At 36.4% G+C, this 22276-nt stretch overlaps 1 protein-coding gene across 1 annotated transcript in view; it reads left to right on the forward strand.

Moving 5' to 3' along the window:
- Window positions 1–14288, forward strand: part of LOC129764218 (clavesin-2) — a 58057-nt gene extending 43769 nt beyond the window's left edge. Inside the window, exons 2-4 of the mRNA XM_055763080.1 lie at window positions 12925–13390; window positions 13447–13757; window positions 13826–14288. Coding sequence (XP_055619055.1) covers window positions 12955–13390; window positions 13447–13757; window positions 13826–14098 — 1020 coding nt within the window. The 5' untranslated portion in view covers window positions 12925–12954 and the 3' untranslated portion in view covers window positions 14099–14288. The remainder of the gene's footprint in view (window positions 1–12924; window positions 13391–13446; window positions 13758–13825) is intronic.
- The last annotated feature ends 7988 nt before the right edge of the window (window positions 14289–22276 follow it).

Here is a 22276-nt window from a genome sequence, read left to right on the forward strand (position 1 = left end):
AATCTTCAAAAATCGCGATTCTTAACCCCCTGTACTTATAAAAGCCACTTAAATTTCACTTTAATGTTCAAAGATTAATTTTTTTTTCTTGAAATTATTCACATTTGAATTATAAAAACTTTTTTTTCAAACTGTATATAATCGAGACCTAAATTTTACATAATCGAATCATATATAATCGAGTTCGACCTGCATGAAGAACTAGATTAACAAAGAAGATATTGATTAAATATGATATTCAAACTAAATCGTAACGATCACGCAGGAACTGTTCAATCACAAAGAAATGTTCGAATAATTTCACAGAAACATTTTCAGTTGATTTCAATATTCCGGACATATTCTTCAGGTTATATTTAACGTTCGAAAATGTAATTTCGACACAATCATCTGAACCTTCCTAAATATTCCCCATCTCAATAGAACTACTACAGGCAAACTTGTTTTTGTGCGGTCCCTTTCCGCGTGATTCCTCGTTTGTGCGACTCTGTTTGTGCGATTTTATTATGACATCGGGTCTTGAATCACACAAACTAATCGCACAAATAATAATATCGCACCTAAACAGTCACACAAATGAGATATCGCACAGAAAGCAACCGCACAAAAACAGGTTTTCCTTATCGTTTTTCTCAGCTTTTTCAATACTTTCCAGTATACCGGTATCTGGCATCAGATCATAACAAATCACGTTTTGGTCCTTTTTGCACTAATCCAGTGTTCGAAAAAATCATCTTCGCTAAGATCAAATGCATAGATTTTCGGACTAGGTTGCATCGAAAACCTATATATTCCGAACGAAAATTAAAATGACAGATCCAGGCAACCATTGAATCAAGACGGGTCTATGGTACTAGGTGAGGCCGTTTCGTCACTAAGTTGGTTAGGGGAGCGGTATATGAAAACAGTACGGAAGAAAGCAGAAGGGGAATTATTTCCTTGAAGCGTGAAAGAGACAGACTGATCACGAGTGAGCTCCGGCACGAGCGTATTACAAACAAAACACAGTAGATTTCCACGATGGCTGAAGAGTGGTTTTAGCAAGTTGGCCCACCTTAGGATATACTTCTACGCGCCTTGCATTGAATATGAGCAAATGAACTTTTGTCCCAAGACGGGTCTATGGTACTAGGTGAGGCCGTTTCGTCACTAAGTGGGTTAGGGGAGCGGTATATGAAAACAGCACGGAAGAAAGTAGAAGGGGAATTATTTCCTTGTAGCGTGAAAGAGACAGACTGATCACCAGCGAGCTTCGGCAATAGCGTATTGTGTTTTGTTTACAAACAAAACACAGTAGACTTCCAAGATGGCTGAAGAGTGGTTTTAGCAAGTTGGCCCACCTTAGTATATACTTCTAGGCGCCTTGTTTTGTCCTTCAATATGTTTTGATGTTTATTTTTTCCACACAGTCTCATTTTCATCTTGATTATCGGAAACGTCAGAACTGAATTACATTTCAGCTAAATGAATATCAGCTGTTGTTAACTTCTAACCTGAGGCTGCTGTGTGCGGTTGGGTTTTGCAGTTGCCGGATGCCGTAATCGGAAATACCTTATGAAAGTCCCGATGTCGCAAATGACTTGACGGTAGCTAAAACCACTCGTTGTATCCATTCTGCATATGCCGTTACTACCGTCTCGCCAAATAAAATTTATTTTGAACTTAAATTCACTGCCAGAACGAATATCGTTTCGGATGTGATGAATATCAATTTGTTGCTTTTGATATCCAAAGTATAAATAACAGCGAAGTTATGAACCCCACTCAATGTCGCAGTGTGTGTGTTTCAAGCTGAAAAAAAGTCATTCACACTGGAACAAAATCATATTCGTTTCTCGTGAATATTTGTTGATATTCTAAGACACTGCACTAATCATCAAAAGACATTGAGCAATCGAACGGTATTGTACTGGCGACATCAGCAAACTCACGACGCATTAATTATGCCAGCGGAATATCACCGTCATTATTGAAGTAAAATTCGGTTTCCTAAAGCAATTTTAAATAGTCTCAGATTTAACCTAATTGATTTTGGAGGGTGAAAGTATTTCAATTGCATCCAATACCGGTATATCTGAAGGGTTCTAGAGTGCATTAAAAAACAGGTTGAAAAGGACAAATATCCTCCATTTCTTGCAATCTTCGTTCAACTAATCGATTCCGATTCCATTTTTAATTTAGTTTGAATTGTGTTGATACTGTACTTTGTGCAATACTGAAATTATTTGCAGCTTCAGACCCCTTCCGTCCATACTTTTCGACCTGCTCCTGTTTTTTTATTGTTCGCTTGAAAGGTTTCTCGTGGTTTTCCATACTTGAAAAGAAATTGTTTGATGACACGAACACTCCGTCTTCACTTTCAAGAGCAATTGAAATCAGAGGTAATAACGCAAAAAAATGGATGGTTATGGAGAGAAGAATGCTTGTAAAATCGAAGGTGCCATGAAATTCATCGAGTTAGGGAAAATATGGAGATACAGAAGGGAGAGTTGACTGTAATGAGGTCTACAAAAAGTCACAACTTATTAAGATATAGTGGTCATACCGCTGAACGAAAGAGCGAAAGAACGGTTCAAAAGAACTGATTCACTTAGATAAACGATTAGTAACTGAACCGTTCATCAAAGTAAACTGTTTTGCCCATCTCTAATCTTAACAACCAATGCATACTATGATTATATCTAGATCAACATGTCAAAAGGGTCTATCTTCTTTGATCGATTCTCTTCATCTAAGTTCTCTTTTATTAATAACTAACGATAAAGAGTGTGAAAGGGGACCTCGTTTATCAAACTACATGGAAAAACTGGAGCAAAATCTATCTGAAAGCCCGTGGTTATCGAAAGAGAAAGTCGGTGAAGAGAATCGATCAAAGAAGATAGACCCTTTTGACATGTTGATCTAGATATATGAGGGGCTTAGAATGAAAGGGGTGTAAGTGATTTGATCGATTTCTCTACATCGACTCTCTCTTTTGGTCATAGCTTAGCTGCAAATACATTCCCAGCTGTATTTGACAATGTGGAAGATAGGCCAGAACCTCACCTATCAGATTCTATAGCAAACTTAAATTGGAACGTTTTTGCAGTTAAATTATTATTCAAAGAGAATGTTGACGAAGAGAAATCGATCAAGTCACTTACACCCCTTGCATTCTAAGCCCCTCAATTATGATTAATAAACGTATTATTAAGTTCTTGCAAAAAGACTTGCTTGGGCAATATAGTGTTAATACCACTGAACGAAAGAGCGAAAGAACGGTTCAAAAGAACTGATTCACTTAGATGAACAGTTAGTGACTGAACCCATTTGTTCAGTCTAGTGAACTGTTTTGCCCATCTCTAATCTTAACAACCAATGCATACTATGATTCTACACACTCTTAGCTTGATTCAGTGGAATTTTGAGAGAAAAATACACAAAAAATCCTAATTTTTTTGATGTGTCCGGGTTTTTCCCTAATAATATCGCTCAGGGTGTCCAAACTACTCAACTGATTTTCATACTCAATGGAAGTTAACTATATTTCGAAATAGGCGAAATGTGCTCTGGATTTTCAAAACATAACTTCCAATTCAGTTGAATACGATAAACTTCATTACTGCATTTTCTTAAAGTGAGTACAAATCCCTGTGTCTTTTACAGACATGCATCTTCAACAACAGCGTAAATCAGATATTTCGGCATCAAAACTATGTTTTATTAACACAGAAACTATAAACTAAAATGTTCTTCTGTAAGGTCGTGTGCACCTGTAGTAAGTAAAAATATATAAAGCCATGGCCAGACTAAAGAGCTAGAGCCTACCATTCATTGACAAAATTCGGGCATGCAATGGAATTACGATGAATTCGCGCTCGCGAATTATCGAGCTGTATATAACGGCACTATACCGTTGATATTCACAACGTTTTCCTGTTCTTCCCTGTTTTCCTGTAATCTTTTCCGCGTTTAATCAGTTAGATCTGATGTGAACGCAAAACTCTGACGTGGGCAGTGACGTACGCTGTCATTCTTGCAGATGAAAAATTGAAACTATCACTATGCGGGTTGTAATCAACTTGCCCTATGCACACAAGCCAGGTGCTGAACAAACATGTCCGTAACAATATCGAACAGATAGTTTACTAGGCTACATTAAATCTGTATTAGTTGGTTATTTAAAAATCTGGTATGTTTGAATAAATGATCTTAGGGTAGGTTTCGATTAGGAACATAATTAGAAACAGAATTAGAAACAGAAATTCAAGGATGTTTTTGAGACTTTCAGTCCTCTGGGCTGGTTCGTCTCAGAAAAATAAAATCAAGCGGTAAACGATTTTGTTTACAAACGTTTCCTTCGCAGAATAAATCCTACAAGTTGACTACTATTCTACTTCAGTAAATAAAACACAAGAAACATCGATGAGGATATGAGATGAAAGAATGTGAGATAATTTATATATTTCTCGAGGCACTTTTCACCTTGAATTCCTGTGATTTTTTCTAATGGAAACGTACCCTATGATCGTTTATTCAAACATACTGGTAGCAATCTCTGTTCATGTTCGTGGGAATCAATCTTATCAACTGTTTAAGTATCCGCTATGATCATTATAGCTGGGGTGATCGAGGCATGCGTGTCCTACCTTATGTGAGCTTTATTAGTTCTGTGATTATTCCATATTGTACGTTATGCTGAGTTGGGAAAATCAAACCATTATTATTCAATAATTTTCTTGTAGTAATCTATCTTGTGAAATTGCGATTATGTTAGGCCACATTAGAAATATGAGATCCCCTAATAAACAGATCGTTCTAACTATGTTTAATGAGGTCTTCAATTTCATTTTAATTTACGTTATGAATATTCTTCATTATAAATATCAGAAATTATATATTGACTAGCTGACCCGGCAAACTTCGTCCCGCCCAAAATTTGGTTTTTGTTATCTATACCTTCAAACATTCACGTTTTCTTACTATGAGCAAGTTCATGCGTCCAATCCCAGAACTGTTCATTGATTGATCTTTTAATCGATCCCGTTGAATTTACCTTTTACTATAAAATTCCTAGTATTTCTAACAAAACTCATCATTATGATATCAGATTATTTTCAGACACAATTCTCGTTCAAGATTTTTCAAACACTTGCAAATAACATGTTTCTCCGTTACATGGAAGAATTATTTGATACAAAAAATATGATAGAATAAAGATAGCCCTAAATCGGACAGCCCTAAACTTCCTCGAGTTCAGCTCTTATCAGCACATCCGGCGATCCTTTTTTTTGGTATAGATAGAAGAAGATATAGGAGTGCGTTTCATCACATTAAAATCCATTTCCAGTTTCGAACAAAGATCAATTTCGCTAGCGCAAACATCAAACGGACTAACAGCACTTGTCACTATGTAATTGTAGAATATATGGGAATTTAATTTTCCGAATTCTCCCTTTTTCCTTCAGGGTTTTCCGAAAATTTTCAATTGTCATGTTTGGTTGGAATATTTTTGGTAGAATATTGTGTAATATTTTTATGGGACCCCCTCTCCATTCCGGAGGAGGGAGGGGTGTCATACCTTCATAGAAACATTTCTTATACCCAAAAACCCGCACATCCCAAATTGTGCTTGATTGATTCTCGAGTTATGCAGAAGTTTGTGTTTCGTTTGTATGGCAGCCCCCTTAGAGAGGGGGGAGGAGTGTATTCACCATAGAAACGTTTCGTACCCCGTAAAACCTTCATATGCCAAATTTGGCTCCATTTGCTTGAATAGTTTTCGAGTTATGCAGAAATTTCATTTGTAAATTATTTGTATGACAGCCCACCCTTAGAGAGCGGGAGGAGTGTCTAACCACCATAGAAACATTTATTGCATCCTAAAACCTCCATATGCCAAATTTCGTTTCATTTGCTTGATAAATTCCCGAGTAATGTAGAAATTTGTGTTTCATTTGTATGGCAGGGAGTGGTCTCAAACTATCACGAAAACCTTCCCCGGCCTTAAATACCCCTACATACCAATTTACATGTTGATCGGTTCAGTAGTTTCCGAGTCCATAAGAATCAGACAGACAGACAGACAGAAATCCATTTTTATATATATAGATATGAAATTCGTTTTAGTTTGTTTCCAGAAAAGCAAAAAGCAAAACCAATTCGTCCTAATGTTGTATTCTTCCAGAACGAATATATGTCCATTAGTTGGCTAATTCAATAACCTGTTCCGCAGCCAGCCAAGTGTAACGTGGCATCCCGTGATTGAAATACTTACGACGCAGCATCACATAAAACAAAACATGAGCTCAACTTCGAAAATATCGCATATCACGGTGAAGCTAAAAGGTGTTTATTTGCTAAGACAACAAATGGCGCCCAAACGGAGATTAGCTTATTTAGCAAAGCTTTGCGGAAATATTTTGCTTTGTTTATCTAACGGAACGTTTGGCAAACCCAACATACTAGAACAGATTATAAATCAGGGAATGTAAATTTCGTGAATTGCTGTAATCATTAAAAGCCTTCGCATTGAAATAAATTATCACAAGAATGGTAACTTACAGTTGATTCTATAAAAGCTGGAAAAAATAAATCAATTTATTTAAATTTTCTTATGACAATCAAGTGGTAGATGGTTTGAAAAGTGTGATACGATTTTTAAGAAAAACTATTGGCATGGGGGCAATTTGAACTTCCTAAGCTAAGCAAATCGCAACACTTGTTTTCTCTCAATCAATAATGTTTAATCATTATATTAAGCTTCAGACTACGAAATATATAATGAAATAAAAGCGATGATTTTGGACATTATAATTTGATGTGGAGTGATCTGGACAGTCTGCGAGGTGATTTGGTCATGTGTGTGTTTCATCGAAAAAAACATACTTATGTTCATGTGAAGTAATTCTGGATAATATATCTGGGATCGATACCAGGTGTCTCGGCCAGAAGCCACACCAAAAAAATTGCATTAAAACCATAAAATTCCTTTTTCAGCAACTAAATTTTATGATACAAAAGGATAACGTTACCAAACATGTAACATACCCTAGATCAGTGATTTCCAACCGGTGGGGAATTCTCCCCTAGTGGGGAATTTGGTCATTAAACGAGGGGAATTGTGCAAGGGAATATTGCACATTTACTTCGCTTTGAAGTTGACAATGATTAGCGAAAATTCCCTCAAAAACGTTATTGAATACGCTAAAATTTCCGATCCTCGGCAAACATTTCCAAATCTGAAATGTAATGTTCAATTGAATAACTTCGCAATGTTTGAAAGACTTTCGTCAGTGAATGATGATGAAACAGACGATGAAACAGTACAGAAGACCATAAAAAAAGGAAATTGTACAGTATTTGTCAAGACTTTTTACTTGAACTTGAAACAAATTGAAAAAAAACTTGAAAACTTTCTTATATAAGAAAAAAGATTTAGACATGATTTGAAATGCCTTCCGACTAGTAGTGTTTCGGATCAATTTCATCGATCTACAAATGATCGAATCTTATCCCGATGAGCGAACTAAGCGTTACGAGCATGGTTTTTTTTTATTAATTCGTTTATTTTTGCAGGTTCAGTAACTTAAGTTTAAAGGGGCCGAATTCTTAAATATAATATTAAAACTATATATAAGGTAAATGATTTTGGTTTGTCCAGTCGAAAATATGATCATGGTTTGCCCACTTTTTTGAATGCTCTAATTCAGCGCTCCTGTGTCAAATAAGGCCTTCGAATGTTTCGAAACATATAAATGAAATTGACTTTTACATGATTTATAGTAGTTTGATAGTATATTTTTACGAAATCACATGTTTTAAAGGATTATAAAATACACCTTCTATTTGTGTCAATGTGCCCCTCATTCGAGCTAACTTTTAATCGATCATCAGATGATTATTTGGCACGTATTCAGACCTTTTCTGGATTACAACACTTATAAATATTGTAAACATCATGCTTGCTCACCATTTGTATCGGATTTACATAGCTAAACCATTAAATTACCGCATTTTGATGAACTCAATTCTGATCATGAGTTGTCCAATTCAATAATGTTGTTTTGTCCACATGATTTCTATGGCAACCGCTTGGCGCGCTGCATTTTGTTTATTGTGTCCTTCGCGGATAGCAGAGATAAAGTTTCTCTGTGTTGAGTGTGTTGAGGTGAACACTTCTAAAATGCCCAAGAAAAGGCAATATTCTGAAGAAAGCCTAAATTATGAATGAATCAATATGATGACAGTAAACTCAAGGAATGATAAATGCAACATCTACTTGTGAATTCGAATGTTTTCATTCAAAAATGGAGATTTCTAAAACCGGACAAACCATGATCATTTTTTTGGGCAAACCATGATCAGAGGTGGTCAAACCATGATCATAATTCTTCTTTAAGGAAAATCGTTAAAAAACATAAAAATTTGAATAATTTCAACACCTTATGGTAGTATTAGCAACTAGAGACTTGGGGCTTTTCAACAAACCCAAACTCGTATCGATTATGTGTGATTTTCATGAAGAAAAATCGATTTGCATTTATAGTTGCGTAAAAACACCCCAAATTGGACAAACCAAGATCATTTACCCTATAAACAATTTTCTTACATCTATGGTTAGTAAGGTGGAAAACCGATTACTAGCGGTGTACTCGAGTTTAGAAGGGTGACATATTTTTAGGAGAAGGATGGGGTATAAGGAAACTGTAACAATGTTGATGAACACTTAATTCTTAAATCTGTTCGTATATCTATAGTTTTTTTACATTTCAACTTATTCTACTATTTATAGCAAGGGGACGAATTATCCGCAAAGGAAGGAAAGGAGGGTATAAGGATATAGGGACAATCACACACGAAGATCGATAGCTTTAAGGAAAACATATATATGGGACATGTAATCAAGGTCTAACCGAGCCAACACATCTCTCACCGGCACATTGGGCTGTCTTCCTCGGGCCCGAAGGTAGTTTTCTAAATTCGATCTGGCGACCAGATACCCCTCGCACGACCAAACAATGTGCTCGATGTCGCGATAACCTTGGCCACAAACACAGAGATTGCTGCTGGCAAGATTGAACCGAAAGAGTAGTGCATCTAACGAACAGTGATTGGACATGAGTCGGGAGAAGGTGCGAATAAAGTCCCGACTCAATTCCAGATTTTTGAACCACGGATTGAGGCTAACCTTAGGGATAATCGAGTGAAACCAACGGCCCAATTCATCTTCATTCCACTTGCGTTGCCAGTTAGCGATGGTATTTTTGCGGACTAAAGAATAAAATTCATTGAAGGTGATTTGACGCTGATAAATATCGCCTTCAATTGCACCTACCTTTGCCAATGAGTCAGCCCTCTCATTACCCGGAATTGAGCAATGAGAAGGGACCCAGACAAAGGTAATGACATAACAGCGTCTGGATAAAGCACTCAAAATTTTTCGTATTCTCTCAAGGAAGTACGGCGAGTGCTTTTCCGGTTCGAGCGAGTTTTGAAAAATCAGGGAGAATGAAAATAAAAACCTGATTTTTCAGAAATCAGAATAGCTCATATTGTGTTGTCCGGAAAGTTTGAACCGATTTTTGGAAACACAATCGCATCATTTTTATAGGCAGATTACATTTATTCAAGTATATGAGCATAGTTTTGTTTCACGACCTTTCGCCATCTTTTAGACAGCCTAAAATGTAGTACTCCCAGAATGTGTTGACATTCTCGTCAAAAACTGTTTTATATTAAAATGAAAGATATTTTCTATGCTTCTTCAACATTATGTTCGTGTGCTAGAGATAATTGCACAGGGACCTTATCCTATGATAATCTGAAGGTACAATATCGAGTTAGTTTAACTGGTGGGATATCATATTCCAGCCAGACTCCAAATTAAATTGTCGTGTTGTCAAAGAGACATGAAGTTTGGCATTGCTCTGATGGAACACGACGGCTATCACATTCACTTATCTTGGAAATTCCTTTAGTTTGTTGCGTTTGTTGTAGTTGTGGGAATTCATCGGCTGTTTGAGTAGTAGAAGCTTTGATTAGTAATGGAGCTTCTAGAATAATGAATAAGTTCAGTTTTGAGATCGATTTCGAGAGTATGATGATGCCAATGATGCCAATGTATGCCAATGATGATGAGTTTTCATGGAATATCAGGAAATGTATAGACAAAGTTTTAAAGTAAGAATTGGGACTACGTGTTGTAAGTATTCAAAAAAACAACAAGTAATTATTTTCATTCAAAATATAACGATTTAAAACTACCTTTTGTGTGCTAATCTGATAGTGTATCTTTCTTTCACGCTATCTTCAAGCTTCAATAAATGTCGACAGGGTATCTTGAATAAAGCGAATCGATTCGGAATATAGAGATAATAAACATAAAATGATTAAACATTATACAAGTGAGGACTGGAGAGCTTTTTTATGTAGGCTATTATGAAAATTCTCATCTCTAAGCAGAAAAACATCGTACATTTATTACGGATAATTTTCATTCTGATTAAATAAAAAGTACCTTCTAAACTCGAGTCCACCGCGAGTAATCGATTCTGCACCTTACTAACCATAGAGCTGAGAAATTTTTTTTTTCTTTCTTTATTAAAGAGATTTTCAGCCAAAGGCTGGTTCATCTCTAAAGTGAGAAAATTGTTTATATATAGTTTTAAAAATATATTTAAGAATTCGACTCCTTCAAACTCATGTAACTGAGCCTGTAAAAATAAACGAATTAAATTAAAAAAAGTAAAAAATACAAAATCTGGAAAAATCAGGATCATTTCAGAAAAATCAGAGAAAATTGAGTGTTTGTCAGGAAATTAGGGAACGTGTCAAAAAGTCTGGGAAATCCTGAAAAATTAGGGAGGTTGGCATCTCTGGTTACGAGTGTTGTTGTCTTTTGTGTAGTATTTATCGGAATCTGGATTTCCTACAATGCTGCTGATGGAAAAAAAACACTGTGGATCAGAGTGGATATCGAAGATGTGCTTTTCGGCAACGTTCTCAAGAATTACGATTTTGGCGGAAATAGTTCAGGCGCAGGTGCCACACTGACTTGCCAAACTTTATATACCTTTTTGTATGAAAGTATAAAATCAAATTTGTTACAAATATTACTTGAAAACCGTTTGTATTATTTTATTATATTACTGATATGCTACAGACTTTCTCACAAAATACTGATAGGGAAGAAGCACCGGGATTGATTTTCGTAAAGGGGGGAATGAAGCAAAAAAGGTTAAAAAACTCTGCCCTAGATGTTCGGTGACAATGGTTGTTAAATGTGAGTTTCTAGGCGCTTCATCAATTCGCCGAATCAATCTCTTCCAGCTATGCGAGTTTTGAGATTGAACGGATCAGTAAACTTATTTTTTTAGCCAATTAAAATTCCATTTCCCGGCATTTTGCTAATTTTGCAGGTCGAGAATATGATTGACCATCTCCAGTTCGGTTCTATGTGATTCTTAGGATGTAGCCGACGAATTCTGCATGAACCTCTTTACTGTTGTTCGAGCTTTTTCAAAAACATTCGATGCTTTGTACAAAACAAAATCCGTTCTTGATGGCCTGCGTTGCAATTTCGAGCCACCCCTCCCCCCCTTCTTCCAAAGTTCTCTGTCCATCCTTTTTTGTAATTCCGCGACATCTGGAATCAATAAAACCAACGAAAAGTCTCACACCTATATGACCAATTCACCCCACAGAAACGTGTCAATTTCACCCCACACAATATGTAAAAATAAAAACGCTATTTATTTCATTTCTTGTTATAAAACTCACAAACTCACAGTTTCGCTGCATCAAATGATTCCTCCTTAGTAGGCGAACCGAACTTCACTGGATAATACAGGGAAAGTTTGTTTAATCAATGGAAAAAAACAACGTTTGAAAAATTTACATTTTTTTACAATCAAAGTACTTGCTTTTTACGTAAGGCACATACAGTTGAACAATCATATGAGATGACATTAGAAAAATTCCAAGCTGAGTCGTACTTTTCGAGAAAAAGGAGTAGTCCAAATCACCCCAATTCACCCCACATTTTTTTCAATTATATAGGGCACCGTGGCTCTGAGTGGCTAGCGTAGCATGTGATCATGCCGGGTCCATTGCGAGTTCGATTTCCGTTCTGACCCAGCAATTTTGTAAAGAAAAAAAATCATTTCGATTTGAGGCGGTGGAGCTTCACTGTCTCAAAGAACATCAAGACCATCTAAGAAGAAGAAGAAAAATATGGACCGTTTGTTCTACAGGGTCTTTCAGATTAAACGCTCACGCAAAAAAAATGGAATAGCTCCTTATAATTTCGTTCCGTCGATGGTAACACTGCATTCTCCTCTTCGGGACGATGATATTCGGCTACTCGTTCAGTCTGATCGGATGGTTTTTAGTGTCCTAGCCTAGAATGTACAATTTACAAGAACGTGTATTTTTAGTGAAATCGTATTACTCGAGCAACCGAAGCCTTAATGAAACTTTGTCCTCTCATAATGATGTAAGAATTTCAACATTTCTCGTCGTCGATGACTTCCTCTGGGGGTTCGTGAAGGACCGTTACTATGTTAATAAGCCAAAAAACTTGGCGGAACTTGAAGAAGAAATAACTCGGATTTTCAACAGCATCGAAGTCGAAATGTTAGAGTTGTGCATGAAGAATTTTGTTCATCGTTTAAAACACGTTTTCAAAAAAAAAAAAAAAAAAAGAGTGGTCACATCGAAAATGTCCTAAATTAAGCTTTATTTTCGTTTTTTAAAAATAAAATCGGTTCACTTTTGTAGAAGTTACTAAAATTTGTTGCGTGAGCGGTTAATCTGAAAGACCATGTACAATCTTTCGCAATCTTTCATGCAGATTGAAAACTCCATTCTCCCAGAATTCGTTTGATTTTCCGTCCAATTTAATCCAATTGAAATTAAAATACATCGTTTTTTCTACTCATTTAGACAGTCCGAAGCAGTCCGAACCAGCCGATCATGACGACCACCAGGGTAATTCTAAGCTTACCGTGGAGTAGCGGCAACAGCGAAAAGCTGCGGGGCGACTACTTCCAGGATACGGGCGTAACGGATGCGGTAATGAAAATAGCTCGCAAAGAGCTACGCGAGGACAAACTGATCCGTGAGCAATCACTGGAGCAGATGCGCGAATGGCTCCGCCAAAACCAGGACGTGGAAAACGTCCGCACGGATGATCTGTTTTTGTTGCGATTTTTGCGCACCAAGAAATTCAGCGTCTTCATGGCCCAACAGATGCTGCTGAAGTACCTGAACTTGCGTAAAATCCAGTGTCATCTAATGCACGATCTGGACTATTTGTCACCAAGGTTGAACAAGCTCATCAATGATGGTTACATTCTCGCATCGCCAGTGCGAGACAAATACGGCAGACGAGTCATTATCGGATTTGCAAGTTTGTATCCCTACGGTATCGATAGGCCGGAAAGATAACTATCCTTTTCCCCACAGGGAACTTCAACCCAGCTGAACACGACAACACGGATATGGCTCGAGTGAACTCCATTACGTACGAGACACTAATGGAGGATCCACAGACCCAGATAACGGGTGTCATTCACGTTGGCGACTTCAAGGGTATGACAGCGGCGCATGTCACTTGCTGGAATCCAACCGAATTCCTGCGCATGTTGAAATGGGGTGAACAATCGCTTCCGATGCGTCATAAGGAAATCCATCTGGTAAATGTCCCGTCTGCAGTGAAATACGTGATTGACGCAGGAAAATCGATCATTACCAAAAAGATGAAAGAAAGGCTACAGGTAAGCTTACACTTTTTTTTTGTGTGACAGGCTGTATGAGAGTTGTATTTTTTTGCCTCTGAAAATAGGTTCACGTTACTGTACAAGATCTTTGCAAGAAGGTTGATCCCGCCTGTCTGCCCAAGGAGATGGGAGGCAGCATCCCTCTGGTGGATATGATTGAGAGCTGGAAGCAGGAGTTGGCGACCAAGCGAAACACGTTGATTGCGCTGGACAATATGAGAATCCTGAGCGATCGGGGTATCCTCTCGCGGAATGGATCTGATCGCAATAACAACGGTTATGGTACGCTCGGAATGGAAACGATGACCGGAAGCTTCCGGAAACTGGAGGTCGATTGAGGCGTTACTCCGTAAGATATATGGATTCATCTCTTCGTTACTATTTAAAGTGCATCAATATAATATCGTGTTCAAGAGTGTGTGAGAATGGGAACAACGGTATATCCTCGAACTTGAGGATGAATGGCTGATTCGTTTTTAGTGGCTTGTGTGCATTGTAAAATAATCGTTACGAAAATAAACCTTGTTTGTAGGGTCTAATTGCTTCGGGAGCCTGTGATGACAATCCATTTTCCCATGACCGCATATGTAATGGAGCAGATATGAATCAAATGAGTCTGGCAATCGTACCACAGACGGAGCGTACCTTATCAGTTAATTTATGGTGAGGAAGTTTGTTATTTCATTGAAATGCAATGAAGCGCGTGCTTGTGGCATCCGATGTTTGGATTGAACATGGAGCTCTCATTGTGGTCGAATTCAAACATAAATGTTTCAAGTTTCAGTATATTCGGTCCTAAGAAAAATATGTTACTTTCTTTGGGTCAACCAGAACACCGGGTACGGCTTTGGCTAGGTCATGATATGTAATCGCGTACATAGTCATAAAAAATCAATTTGCTCTCATTAATGTCTGTGTGTGTATGAATCGAAGTCATATTGCAGTCTCGTTTCAATTTGTTCACTAGTATCTCTACTTAAGCTTGCTTGACAACTGTTCACAATGTGCGTTTTTTTCTTGAATAGCGATTTTTTTTCTCGTCATCCAATCAGAATGAACCGCGAAATCATCCGATCACAATGCGAAAAAATATAATTCTTCAAGTTTTTGTTGTGAAACATTATAAAATCGCATTGCGTTGATGGAAGGCACTGCACTTAGCAGCTAGTCAGGACAGGACATTCTGGATGGGTGCAATAATACATCAGATGTTTCAGCAAGTATAATTTTAGCTTTTTCGAAAGTACCGCTGCATGACAATGAGAGCCCCTCTTCGATGAATTATAAAATATGCTGTATTTTCTATATTTTAATATTTTATTTTGACAAATAGTTTCATTAAGGAGGGAAGTCTAACGTTCAGGAATGTGTACATACAATATGTGCTCCCGTGGCCGAGTGGTTAGCGTCACACCTAATATACCTGGGGTGACGTTTCTCTGGGGTCATTTTTGTTGCTCTCATTTCTTACGCGAATTTTTCTGATCAAGGGTTGCTAGTAATGCACATGGGAAATTCGGTTATTTTAGTTCATTTAGTTCATCTGTTATATTTTTCATATATATATATATATATATATATATATATATATATATATTTTATTCTAGTTATTAGTTATAGTTGACATCTTGATAAATAAAAATGAATCTCCAAATGTGTTGCTAACCGCGAAATCTAAGGAAGGGATCATCCGATTTGAGCCGCCTCTCTTATGTTGTATTCGTCTCTTCCCGTAGATCAATGTTATGAAGAGTTCGAGAAAAATTGAAAATATTTCGGAAAACTTCAAATGAATGACAGAAAATTTACTTCCCATATATTTTACAATGATATCGGGAACGTCATCTCATGGACAACAGCGTGACTCATTCAAGATACTTGACATCGGAAATTGACAAAGCAAAGTTCCGCCATGGAAAACTAGCGCCAGAAAAAAATGGGTGGGTTATATCTATGATATAACTGCAAAATTGACGTGGGACCTCAGATTAGCAATCATTTGTTTGTATTGATTAGATTTTTGAATGAATGAAACAATTTTCGAATTCAATTGAATTCAATAAATGTTTTATCAATAAATTTCAAAGGCATATCCTTCAATGCAATATTGAATAACCGAGCCAAAGCGTTGTATTTGTACCCGCTTTTGTAATCCGTGTTAGGAAAATACTTTTCGGGGTGCAAAAAACATGCAGAAATACCTCCGACTTGCACGAATCAACAACTTCAAAGTTGAAAGTTCATTCGCCCCTAGTGTCTGCACGATTTTCCTAGGTTCCTATGTTTAGAAGACCATGTTAGGGAAACATGCAGTCTGTGTTAGGCGAACACATTTCAGTCGGAACAAAAATGCTCCCGACTTACATGTATTTGCAATGTCAATTTCCCCACGTTCCATGATTTTGAAGTCTGTGTAGGCAAACACATTTTAGTCGGAACAAAAATACTCCCAACTTGCATGTATTTGCAATGCCAATATCTCCCCACGCTTCATGGATTTGAAGTCTGTGTTAGGGAAACACATTTCAGCCGGAACAAAAATACCGCCGACTTACATGTATTTGCAATGCCGATTTCCTCCAGGCACCTTGGTTTCGAAGTCTGTGTTAGGCCGTCCACACACGGGCTCACTCGATCTCAACTTGTCTTCATTCACTTGAACTCAACCTGCATCCGCACACGAAGCAGCCCGAAACTGACAGGTATCGTTAAGTTTTATCTGTCATCTTCCAATACCCATGGGAAGAATTATTAGGCTTTTTGTTCATGAACAAAACGATTTATTCAAAAATTAAATGTAACATTTTCTTTGGAATAAACAGATTTTTTTAACTTGGTAGTTTCGAAGCCCGAAATTAGAACCAACAGAGTTTTTATTTTGATTACAAAGTAGTTTGTTAAATAGCTCGCATTAATCAAACTAGTTGTTGAAATTTACCTTATCATCTTCGGAACTAAAATCACCACCAGATTCAACATAGGGTTTGCCCTGCCAATGGAAACATGCCATTGATTAGCTAAAATACCCAACTTGTCCAACAATCTTGACCAACAAAACTCATTTTTTTTATCTGTATTATAGTGATTTTCAACTCAATTTGGCTGGTTCGTCACTTTTACTTCCATTTTTGGAAGAATGTCGGGAGTGAGAATTGAACTCGTGATCTTTAGCGTGAGAGGCATGGATGTTACCACTACGCCAGATCGCCTCCAACAAAACTCAATAAATGTTGAAAATAGATTTTTTTCTGATAGAATCTTCGTTTGTATTGATTATTTTTCTTCTTATGTTTCATCCCTATCAAATGCCGGAAACGATAGAATTATCAATTATAGATTCTAGGTGTATCTGTATGTATGTCTAGTTGATTCAAAGACCTAATGCAATATTTTGAATGGAAAACGTTCCAATGCTTCGAAATTTCCAACCAATTCGGATAACTTAATTAGTCGAGACATTAATTCAACGTATTCGAATAACATACCTGGCATATGAAGCTTTTTTCAATTTCAATCCATGCTTTTTCTGTTTCGTCCTTTTTTGAGTAACATGGTAGATGAAAATTGTATAAAATGGGATGTTTCTCAACTTCTTTCACTAACATCATATTCACTCGTTGCGCTATCTCGTCCATCGTTCTCCTCAAACTTCAAAAATAGTTTCTCACCTGGATTAAAAGTAAACAATATGTAGTCGTGTGCAAAGGCTCTCTCTCACTTTGGAAATTCAGATGACTCTGGAATATAAATAAAATTGTTATTATGGCCTAGGCTGAAATTCTGAAAATTTTACATCTCACCACGAATATGGACCGGACGTGAAACTTTCATACTCCAATGCACTATCCTGGTTGGTAAATATGTCATTTACCAAATGTTTACAATTGATATCGTTTTTTTACGAATCAGTTGAACCAACCAGGGATGCCAGGTGTACGGAATTATCTGTTTTACCAAGTGTTTCAATATGTAGCCATATTTTTAACAACTGCACAGATTTTCACAGTTTTTTTTGTTAATATGCATAAATTTTACAACTAAGCTTAATAATACAAAATATTTCTTTCAAATTGCTTCAATGTTCGATGTTTGACATTTGACATTGAAGAGTTGCAAACAAAATAATGTTTGTACAAATTTCAAACCAAACTTTATCTGTCTAGAAATGTGTCAGATATTTGACTTCTGAACAAACAGAGTATGAGCACCCTGACTATCCGACAATAGTTTTGACATAATATTTTCTTTAACAAAATCCGGATAGTTGCACATTCTAAGAAATAAAAGGAAAAGCAATAAACTTTCTTTTTATGAATCCCAATTGAAAAATGACAAAATTTATTCTGAAATGACAAACTGGTAGATCAATCTACTTTTGTGAATAAACTCTTCTTGAACGAAAATATCACAGAGGATTAAAGGTTTCGCAATGATTGATACACCTCCACCTCATATTGGTCTCAAATTTTAATATTTTAATTTGAAATATATGAGGAGAATTTTCGAAACAAAAATCAAAACAAATGTCTGTTTGTATCCTCATATTTATGAATCCTTGGAGCATATTTCATTTTTGGTGAACACATCTTGCATTTGATAAAAAAAAAATACATGGTTGAATAAAATGATCTGGCATCCTTTTAACGAACCACAGAAAATTACGCGAACAAAAATTGAACGAAAATGTTGTCAACCTCAAACAGCGGCAACTCGACATGCTAGGTTGCTTCAAACAGGTTGAGTCAACCTTGACAACTGGTTGCCCCGTGTGCGGACCCCCATTTGATTTAACATCCTTTCAACTCTCGTCAAGTTGAAGTCGGTTTTCAGTTGACCCGCGTGCGGACGGCCTTAGGGAACGCTTTTCGGTGAGAATAAAGGTCCCCCTACTTTCATGTATTTGCAATGACGATTTCCTCAAGGCTGCTTGGTTTTGATGGCCGTGTTGGGGAAATCGTACATCGGGCCATTCAAAACAAGGCAGGGGGGTCTTCGTAGCCTAATTGGTTGCGTGTCCGCTACTAAGCGAACGATCATGAGCTAATAACTCAGGGCCCCTCAACTGACCATCTTTGTGTGTTATTCTAGCTACTACGTCCACGCAACAATCATCATGTGTCGGTAATCCCAGTCCCTTACCGCTCACATTACGATCTGCTGCATCGGTAATTGGTGCTAATTCTAACACAGCAATGGAAGCCTCATATCAGCAGTCCCGTTGTGAACAGTCCAACTGTGAACATTCGAACAATAGGAATATTCTAACGCCGTAAAAGGCGGCATGTGTGGTGTATCGATAGAAATGGAATACTCGGCATGTGTTGTGTATCGATAGAATTGGAATATTCTTAGGCCTAAACAGCTACTGTGTTATACATATAAAAAAAATGTTTATCGATGGATAGGAATCTTAAGCCTAAATAATATACAACAATAGTTATCTTAACATAAAAATGTATACGAATAAATTCGGCTCTGTGACAGCTGAATTGCTAAATGAGCCTAATAAACGGATGGGATAAAAAAAAGGCAGTTAGGGCGTTTAGATAATGCCTAACTTTTTGACAGTCATTTAATTGTTTATCTAATGAAAATTAAAAAAATGTTTAATTGCGATAGATGTGTAGCAATTTTCCCTATCAATTGATGCAAACATCTTTTCGATCCACTAAGAAATATTTGAGTTATAAGTATTCGGAATCTTTCATTTTTTTCCTGCATGGTCTGTGTTTGGGTTTTCATTTTACCCTCCATATATTCCGGTTGGACGTAGTCCCACGTCAAAAAGATTTTGCCAAATAAATATTTTGCATCTGCCTATACCGTTCTGAATCATATTTCGAACACTTAAGGCTTTTGATGCAGAAAACAGATCTAAACACAGGTATTATTTGGTTGATATTTTGAATAAATTGGTTCAGTATGCTTTAAAGCTTTCTAGTTTGGTACCTATTTGATTGAAAACATGAAAAAATTATCGAATAAAATGCTTTTTAAATCAAGCGAATAAAAATCAAACTTCGGACACTATTTATAAAAAAAATCAAATTTCGGACACTTTATTTTGTAATTTTTTGAACGAAAAATACATTACACTTGATTATATTTCATAGTCAACTGCGAAACACTTACCAAGCAATCACAGTGACCTGATAACGATGATGAAACACGAGAGAAATTTAAATACTGATGAAGAGGTAAATTCTACGTGCTCACGATAAGCAAACGTCGAACACAAACGATTATGAGTAGTGCTGTTGGATTTCGTCGGACTCGATTATCCGGGATTCCGGAGTATTTTATTTTTGATTTTCGGAAATTTTGAATATTTTTTATTTGTAGACCATCTGGCGTAGTGGTAACATCCATACCTCTCACGCAGAGATCACGAGTTCAATTCTCACTCCCGACATTCTTCCAAAAATGGAAGTAAAAGTGACGAACCAGCCGAAATGTGTTGAAAATCAGTATAATAAAGAAAAATAAATAAATAAATAATTAGTATAATAATTCTATATTGAATAGCTAATATGGGTATCAAATGAAAGGGCTTTTGACAGAATGCAGTTATTTATGAAAGATGCAAATCCAAGATGGCGGTCACTACAAAATGACAGATTTCATATTTTCTCAGAACCCCATCAATATGGATATCAAATCAAAGGGTTTGACTAGTAGAACACAGTTATTTATGAAAAATGCAAATCCAAAATGGCCGCCACCGCAAGATGGCGCCTTAAATATTTTTTTCATAACACCATCAATATGGGTATCAAATGAAAGGGCTTGACTAGTAGAATACAGTTATTTATGAAAAATGCCCAAAAATGTATCAAAAGAAAGTCCTCGACTAGTAGAACATAGCAGATAAAGAAAAATCCAATTTCAAGATGGCCGCAGTCCCCAAACAACTAATTACTTTTTGAATGGTTTTATTCAGCTTGACCTGTTTCTATGTATGTTTGAATGTTTGTTGGGTTGTCTCACATTGATAGTAATTTGACCCCGTTCCTGTTGAATGATTGATCTGAAATTTGGAACATACATTTAATCCTACTGTCATTATAAAACTGCGTATTCCATGATCTTGAAAAATTCAATTTGGCCGCCGCAAAAAAATGGCTGAATGACTTGACTTGGAGAATACACTACATTATGAACAACATAAATTCGAAAAGGTCGCCGCCACAAAATAGTCGACTATGTATTTTTTGCAATCCCCTCAATATTGGTATCAAATAAAATGATTTGACTAATAGAATACAGTACAGGTCGGACTCGATTATATGTGATTCGATTATATACAATTTTGGACTCGATTATGTTCAGTTTGGAAAAAAATATATTTTTTTATATTTCTAATATGGCTTATTTCATGAAAAAATATAATCTTTCAACGTTAAGGTGAAGTTTAAGTGGCTATTACATGTACAGTGGGGTAAAAATCGTGCTTTTTGAAGATATTGCTTCAATTTTCACCAGGAATTGTTTATATCGATATTGCAGCCAAATTAAGAAAAATTAAGAAAGATTGTGCGTCAAAGAACAAATTGTGGAGCGGTTAAAGAACTTCATTTTAATTGATAGAAACAATCTAGTTTAATATAAATTTTTAGGATAAATTTAATAAGAACACATTAAAAATTATTAACTTTTAAGTGTTTCACTTCCAAAATGTTATTAATTTAGTTGTTCCACTACTATATCCTATACTAAATTTTCTAATCTTTCAAATGAAAGCATCAGAATTGTCTTCCGTAGCGTACTATTTAATGTACAGCCAGTTTGAAGCAACAGAGTCCGAAACAAAAAAAAGTTCTGTAACTCTGTCATTGTTGAAATTCGAACATATGTGTAGGAGGTTTTTTTTTCATCAAATATGATCGTCTATCACCTTCTGAGGGAATCTGGATAAATTTTTTTTTTCGTGTGAGAAAGGTGTTTTCTGACCCTTAAGGGGATGAATCAAAAATCAATTTCCTCTTTTATTTAAAAAAAACCAAAAATACATGCAAAAAAAAACAAATAAAGAAAAAAAAATTTTTGACTCGATTATCCGGAGGATTCGATTATCCGGAGTGAAAAAAAAAAATACTCCGGATAATCGAGTCCGACCTGTATGTAATAATTCAAATGTAATTCTCAAATGAAGTGTTAGTGAAACCAAGGGATTACTCTAAAGAAGCAATTGTGATATTAATTTTGTAGTTATATCATCAGTGCATTCAGCATTTCGAGATATTAGAACAAAGTGTCCGAAATATGATGTTGTCCGAAATATGATTCAGAACGGTACATTAAACTGATGGATTTAAAATCATACTTTTTCAGGTTGTTTTGTTTTGGAAGAAGATCATTGGGGAAAAAATAAATGAGATTCAATTGGTTGCTATACACGCAATAACCTAGCAACCTAAAATATTGCAATACTGTCCCCGCATTTCCACATGCCGGTCAATATGAATGTATGTTCTGCTTTTATGACGACCATTCACACGTTAAACATCCCCCGCGCC

The sequence above is a fragment of the Toxorhynchites rutilus genome, chromosome 2, assembly GCF_029784135.1.
Source record: "Toxorhynchites rutilus septentrionalis strain SRP chromosome 2, ASM2978413v1, whole genome shotgun sequence".
Lineage (NCBI taxonomy): Eukaryota > Metazoa > Arthropoda > Insecta > Diptera > Culicidae > Toxorhynchites > Toxorhynchites rutilus.